Genomic DNA, 7598 nt, shown 5'->3' with positions numbered 1-7598 from the left:
TGAGTGTGTGAGTGACTGGGTGAGTGTGTGAATGACTGGGTGAGTGTGTGACACTGTCCACAGGTGTGAGTGACTGGGTGAGTGTGTGACACTGTCCACAGGTGTGAGTGACTTGGTGAGTGTGTGAAACTGTCCACAGGTGTGAGTGTGAGTGTGTGAAACTGTCCATAGGTGTGAGTGACTGGGTGAGTGTGTGACACTGTCCACAGGTGTGAGTGTGTGAGTGACTTGGTGAGTGTGTGAAACTGTCCACAGGTGTGAGTGTGTGAGTGACTTGGTGAGTATATTTAATGAGTGTTTAGTGAGTGTGTGAGGCCCTGTGATGGACGGCTGCTCTGTCCAAGGTGTGTTCCTGCCTTACGTCCTGTATCACCTGGTAGACTCCAGACCCCTGATCAGGATGAAGTAGTTACAAATGATGCACGAATGAATGAATGAACAAATGAGGTATTTATCAGCGCCTCCTGCTGGAGAAGCTCCACACCGTTAAACATAAGTCACTGGGTCACATTCACAGAGGACACTGAATGAACACAGAAATATTTCAAGGTGCTTAAAGGATTATTTTTCCATCTCCAGCCCTGTCACTCGTTCACTTTCTCGCTCTCTGCTCAGGTTGTGAGATTCTGCCTGGTCTCCAGCGGAGTTGGGGGGCTGCTGGGTGTCAGTTGTCCTGGAGGGGGCCAACGTTTCTCAAACTTACTGAAGAACAAAGGGTCAGTGAAGGGCCCCCCGTAAACAATCGCCTGCAGCAGGTACACCAGCACCACCACCAGGCAGGACACCAGGAAAAATGGCAGGAAGGGGCGCAGGTGGGTCCAGGCCACGCCCACTCCATACATCAGCCCACCTTTATCCCGATAGTGGGCAGGGCGCCGGGATGAGGACGGAAGTGTGGAAGGATCATCTCCAGAGGCTGTGGGAGAGGTGGAATCAGACGGGTCAGGATCCATGATGAAGGGACACTTCCATAAACAGAAAAGTGAAACTCCAAATTTGCTGAAATCAGAAGTGTGTGCTGTAGAGAAGTAAAACCCCGAGGGAGGAGGGCCACAGAGGGACAACACTTTCCATTCTCTTCCCTTCGTTCTCTGTTAGTTCCAGGAGTAAATGGCTCTAGAGTCTACAGTTCTCTTTTCCTCCAGTGACTCTTTGCTGCTGACACTGAAAAACAAGATCGACTTCAAACTCTGACTCTGAGAAATGTGATCCAGAGAGAGAGAGAGAGAGAGAGAGAGAGAGAGAGAGAGAGAGGAAATTAATAAGGCATAAGGCCCTGACATATATTTACTGACAGGAGCATGTGGACGGCAGCAAATGGAACGTGACACATCAGGGTTCAGTACAAATCTGAATACTTCTGCTCATCCACCATTAGCTCCAACTATCAGTCCATCAAACTCTCTCTCTCTCTCTCTCTCTCTCTCTCTCTCTCTCTCTCTCTCCCTCTCTCTCTCTCTCCCCCTCTCAATCACTCTCCACCTGTTTATAGTTAATGTAGCTTTATTTGCATGATTTGTTATAAACAGCGGCGCCCAAAGCCAAGAATACAACACTCTGTACATCCAGCTATACAGTTATACAGACATGTTCATATACACACAGCCAACATTCATTCATTAATTCACCCACTCATTTGTCCATTTGATTCACCTATTCATTCATCCAGCCATTCATTCATGCTCCAAGATCAGGGTCACACACCAAGGTTTATCAAATCAATTTTAAGATGTTTTTCTGTCCCCCTTTTCTCTCTCTCTCTCTCTCTCTTTCTCTCTGTCTCTCTTTCTCTCAGTCTCTCTCTCTCTCTCTCTCTCTCTCTCTCTGTGTGTGTGTGTGTGTGTGTGTGTGTGTGTGAGAGAGAGAGAGAGAGAGAGAGAGTGTAACTGTATCCAGTAGTAAACTGGCAGCTTCTTTAAATAATCTGCCCTGGGACTTTATTTTTATTCAGAGGTGAAAGGTCACTGTTGGCCTCGTGTAAGAAACAGAAGAAATGAATCAGTTTTAATTAACTTCACCCAGTCACTACTAGAAAAACATGCTTTTTGTAGGTGAACGATAACAGAGCAGTTTCTCTCACACACTCACTGTTCACTCATTAATCAGTCCCTCCCCCTGCTCTCTGCCTTTAGTTCCTACCCGGTTTTATTCCGCGATTAACCCTGTTATCATTTAATATTGTAATAATTTTATTCATCATTAAACAATGTGTCCAAATAATGAGAGCCTACATTGTTATTCTCTGTCGCTGTATAATCCGTTTTAACAGCTCTAACGTACGGCTCTGTGTTTATGGCTAGGCCACCTGCTAGACCACCATCAGCCACCAGAGGGAGACACAGAGCACCCCAGACATTTGGTTTGACACTGGACCAGGCCTCACACTCATCCTCCCTTTCTCTCTCTCTCTCTCTCTCTCTCTCTCTCTCTCTCTCTCTCTCTCTCTCTGTGTGTGTGTGTTTGTGTGTGTGTGTGTAATCTTCATATTTATTTAATTGTTTTATTTCATTATCAGTGAATTGTACTCATATTTACAAAGTAAAATTACAAACTCTTCCTGTAACACAGTGAAAGGTTTCTATGAAACTCAAAGTAAAAAAAAAGAAAAAAAGAAAAGAAAAGTAAGAAACAAAACAAACCAAAGCTCATTCTTACAGACCCCCTCATGCCTCCTTCACTTCATTGTCCCTCACTTGGGTTTACGACATTGTCGTTCTGATCCGTTGCCAATTTGGAGCTCTTTCCTTCCGCCTCTTCTTCTTTTGACTCACATTTCTCTTCAGCATCTCCACCTTCTTCTATTTTCTCCTCTTCCTCCTGCTCTTTATCTACTTCCTCCTCCTCCTCTCCCTCTCTCTTACGCTGGTCCTCAGTCTCGTTCTTGTTCTGCTCTCTCTCTTTTTTCTGTCTCTCTTTTCTCTCTATTTCTATCTTGGAGAGAGACTGACAGAGAGACTGAACGTAGGTGAAAACACTGAACGGATCCGGTTTATTTCCCATTAACAACATGTCACTCACGTCCAGCAGGGGGCAACATCCAGCCAGAGACCTTAAAGAGAGAGAGAGAGAGAGAGAGAGAGAGAGAGAGAGAGAGCAAAGAACAGAATAAGGGACTAGAAAAAGGATGTATTATGGATTCATTCAGACATGGATACGTTCCTAATGCTCTTCCCTCTGCTCAGATGTAAAGTGAGTGAACTCACTCTGCAGTGGAGAAGGCTAGAGTGAAGTTTTTCTCTCGTTCGTTTGTCTTGAGCGCAGAGAAATCAAAGGCATCTGGGAAGAAACGATGAACGAGTGCACAGAACGCCATCCCATCGCTCCAGGAGGAGGAGAAGTTCTCCACAGAAACGCCCTGCACACACAACAACAGACTGTAATACACAACAACTCACTGACACACAAAACACTTTAATTCACTTTGTAAGGATGATGGGGAACATGAGCGTTCTAGACTGGGGTGGAACCCTCAGAACTGCAGTGAAGTTGCTGTGACTCATTGTCTAATCCCCTCCGCACACATCCCCAATTTTTATGGTCCACTTGCCACACGAGGGCCATGTGTCACCAGGGGTAAGTTTTTGGGCCACTTTTGTTTCGTGTGAAGTTTGCCCCAGTCAGCACAAATACAGTGTAAATGCCAAAACTGCAGCAGGTCTGTTCTGGGACGTATGGTGGAATGAGCATTTTTACTAGAGCCACTTTTTGGTCCATGACCAGGCACACCGCATCTCTGTCAGAAGTGTCGTACCCCTGCTCGATCTCTGGATAGGCTTTTCATTTGATTTCTCAGTTTTACATTCAGAGCTCTCTGTTTGCTCTTGGAGGAGACACGGTATAAAAGTCACTGTTGGAACATTTGCAGTTTATGAACTGAAAGGACCTCGTATCCTCGGGTCTTGCTCCTGCACCACTGGAGTATCTTCTGTTTGATTGATGCTCCGGAGGCCACGCCCACCGACGTCTTCTGGACCTTAAAGTTACGAACCCCTGGAGTCCTGCAAAATATCAACAAAATCTGTATGTGGTTAAAGCACTCCATACACAGCTGCTGAAATTATTTTGTCGTGCTCCTGAATTCACCGATGTCACTGGAGCACAAAATGTATATATCATTAAATACTAACACTACAGGTCTACGGCACCCGATTTAAACACACGAACCCCCCACAGAGAGCAGCGGGGAAAACCAGAGAGACCCTGTGAAGACGGTGATGATGATGATGATGATGGTGATGATTGTGATGAGGATGATGATGGTGTTGGTGAATGTGATAGTGATGATGAGGATGATGATTGTGATGATGATGGTGATGATGATGATTGTGATGGTGATAATGATGATTGTGATGAGGATGATGATGGTGATGATTGTGATGATGATGGTGATGGTGATAATTGTGATGATGATGGTGATGATGAGGATGATGATTGTGATAATGATGGTGATGGTGATAATTGTGATGAGGATGATGATGGTGATGATGATGATTGTGATGAGGATGAAGATGGTGTTGGTGAATGTGATAGTGATGATGATGATGATGATGAGGATGATGATGGTGATGGTGATTGTGGTGATGAGGACAATGATGGTGATGATGATGATGATGGTGACTGTGGTGATGAGGATGATGATTGTGTTGGTGAATGTGATAGTGATGATGGTGATGGTGATGATGATGATTGTGATGGTGGTGATGATGATGATTGATGAGGATGATGATGGTGATGATTGTGATGATGATGGTGATAATTGTGATGAGGATGATGATGGTGATGATGATGATTGTGATGATGATTGTGATGAGGATGATGATGGTGATGATGATGATTGTGATGAGGATGATGATGGTGATTGTGGTGATGAGGATGATGATGGTGTTGGTGAATGTGATAGTGATGATAAGAATGATTATGGTGATGGTTGTGATGAGGATGATGATGGTGATTGTGGTGATGAGGATGATGATGGTGTTGGTGAATGTGATAGTGATGATGAGGATGATTATGGTGATGGTGATGATTGTGATGATGAGGATGATGATGGTGATTGTGATGATGATGATGATGATGATGGTGATTGTGGTGATGAGGATGATGATGGTGATGGTGATTGTGGTGATGAGGATGATGATGGTGTTGGTGAATGTGATAGTGATGATGAGGATGATGATGGTGATGATGTAGATGTTGATGACTCACTGATCTTGTTGGAATTTGGCCAGTGCTTCTCTCCGAGCTGAGTGTCGAGCGCTCCTCGGTCGAGAAGAAAAAAGAGAGGAGGAAGAGGAAGGAGTGATTCCACTTTTTCCTTTTGCCTTTTCCTGTCTTTCTCTGTTCTTTTCTTTTTCCGTCTGCGTCTCTCTTCTCTCTTCAACCTTTGCTTCTTTATCTCCTCTCTCCTGAGTCAAGGTACTTTTCTTTTCTTCCTTTTTCTCTTCTTTCACACTTTTCTCTTCTTCCTTTTCCTCTATCTTTTTCTCTTCTTTCACACATTTCTCTTCTTCCTTTTTCTGTTCTTTCTGTTCCTCTTCCTTTTTCTCTTCTTTCACACTTTTCTCTTCTTCCTTTTTCTGTTCTTTCTTTTCCTCTTTCTCTTCTTCCTTTTTCTGTTCATTCTTTTTCTCTTCTTTGTTCTTCTCTTCTTTCACACAGTCATCTGCTTCCTCTTTCTCTTCTTTCACACCTTTCCCTTCCTCACTTTTCTCTTCCTCTTCACTCTTTTCATCTTCCACTGCATTACTTTCCGCTTCAGTCTTTTGCTCCTCTCTGTCATTCTTTCCACCCTGCTTCACTCCTTTTTCTTCTCCTGTCTCATTTTCATTCACCCTCTTTTCCTTTTCTGTGTCAGTATTTTCACTCTCTTTTTCCTTCTCCTCTGTCTCTGTCTTTTTAGTCCCACTTTCTATTTCTCTGGTTCCAGTCAGAAGATCTTCCTCTGTTTTCTCCTCATTGGTTCCTGCAGTTCTCTCACAGGCCTCACCCACATTAGTGGAGCCCTGCCCACCAGTGCCTTCTTCTTCAGGAAACCCTTCAGTGTAAATCTGGGAGGTGTAAAGAATGTAATAATGTAAATAAGTTTATTCTGATTAAATTAATTTTAAAAATGCTGTTTATATAAGTGCTGCTTTAGAAAAAAAAACTGAAAATGTTAAGAAATCTGTACCATTCAGACCATAACAAATATTACATGTTTTAATCTAGGACAATCACAAGTGTGTGTGTGTGTGTGTGTGTGTGTGACAGAGAGAGAGAGAGAGAGAGAGAGAGAGAGAGAGAGAGAGAGAGAGAGAGAGAGAGAGAGAGAGAGTCTGCTGCTGAGAAACAGGGGTCACATAAGGTCGTGACTCCCTGGACGTAAAAATGGCAAGCAACACTCTATGGTACAAGCAGGTGTGTGTATGTGTGTGTGTGTGTGTGTGTGTGTGTGTGTGTGTGTGTGAGAGAGAGAGAGAGAGAGAGAGAGAGAGAGAGAGAGAGAGAGGTGTTGGTTTGGAACCAAACCTCTAATCAGAGTTGGTTTGTTTAAATTTGAGTTTTATTTCTGAAACTGACTCAGATTTCTCCTCAAATTCCACTCTGTTCTGAGTTCTTTAAGGTCACATCAGAGGAGAAATGTGTTTGGTTCCTGAAGAATGATATGTGGTTCCACGATATTTGCTGTAAGTGGGAGGTGTGAGTGTGAAGACCCTCCACATCATGTAAAGCAAGAGAAGAGACAGAGAAGTTATTATTACAGCACACAGAGAGAGAGAAAGAGAGAGAGAGAGACAGAGACAGAGAGAGAGAGAGAAAGACACACACAGAAAGAGACAGAGAGAGAGAGAGATTGAGATTGCATGAAACGTATGATGTTCTCACCTCTGTCTTTTCCTCCTCTGAGACACTGGACACTGCAGAGTTCTCCATTCGTCCTCAGATCCAGAACAATGACGACTGCAAATCACAGTCACTGCACAATTACAACAGGTTTTTTCTCTCTGTGTGTCTCAGTCTCTGTCTCTCTATCTCTATCTCTGTGTCTCTGTCCCTCTCTCTCTCCCTCCCTCCCTCTCTCTCTGTCTCTGAATCTCTCATCCCTCTATCTCCCTCTCTCACTGACCTTTAAAACAACACATTACAGAAATAGTGGGGTGATGAACAGCTGCTTCTGCTCGGAACTAAGCAACGCTGTATACAACACACACACACTCACACACACACACACACACACACCGAACATACATGCATTAATACAATGAATAGAACGCTATGCTCCAGAATATCTCCACATGAGGCTAAGGTCACCGTACCCAGTGCCAGAGCGGAGGTGTAGAATGCCCCGCAGTTTTGAGCTGCTGGGTTTCCCCTGTTTTATTAGGATGAGTTGGAGTGGTGTTTCTGATCCAGAACTAATCCTGCAACACAAGTACCTGACCTCACTAACACTCTCCTGGCGGAATGCCATCAAATCTTCACAACAGTGTTCCAGCAGTGGGTGTAAAGCCTTCCCAGAAGTTACCGCAGAGAAGAGGAACACACTCCTGACTGTGCTTCTGTCTGTGAGCTTTTAGAGGTCACGGATTGTCACGTCTGACTGCTCTTCACTGCTGCAT

General features: G+C 44.1%; 1 protein-coding gene across 1 annotated transcript; it reads right to left on the bottom strand.

The window, feature by feature from the left end:
- Nucleotides 1-2524: 2524 nt before the first annotated feature.
- On the bottom strand, nucleotides 2525-6912 carry smtnl1 (smoothelin-like 1). The gene is made up of 6 exons (XM_066648710.1): nucleotides 6865-6912; nucleotides 5556-6047; nucleotides 5206-5423; nucleotides 3884-3998; nucleotides 3204-3355; nucleotides 2525-3049 (listed from the first exon to the last, which is right to left on the bottom strand). Exons 1-6 carry the CDS (start codon nucleotides 6910-6912, stop codon nucleotides 2680-2682), a joined length of 1395 nt encoding a protein of 464 aa, XP_066504807.1. The 3' UTR covers nucleotides 2525-2679.
- Nucleotides 6913-7598: the final 686 nt, after the last annotated feature.

Source organism: Hoplias malabaricus, chromosome 17 (assembly GCF_029633855.1).
Source record: "Hoplias malabaricus isolate fHopMal1 chromosome 17, fHopMal1.hap1, whole genome shotgun sequence".
Lineage (NCBI taxonomy): Eukaryota > Metazoa > Chordata > Actinopteri > Characiformes > Erythrinidae > Hoplias > Hoplias malabaricus.
The sequence above is the reverse complement of the archived record's forward strand: the minus strand, read 5'-3'. Positions and strand labels throughout refer to the sequence as shown.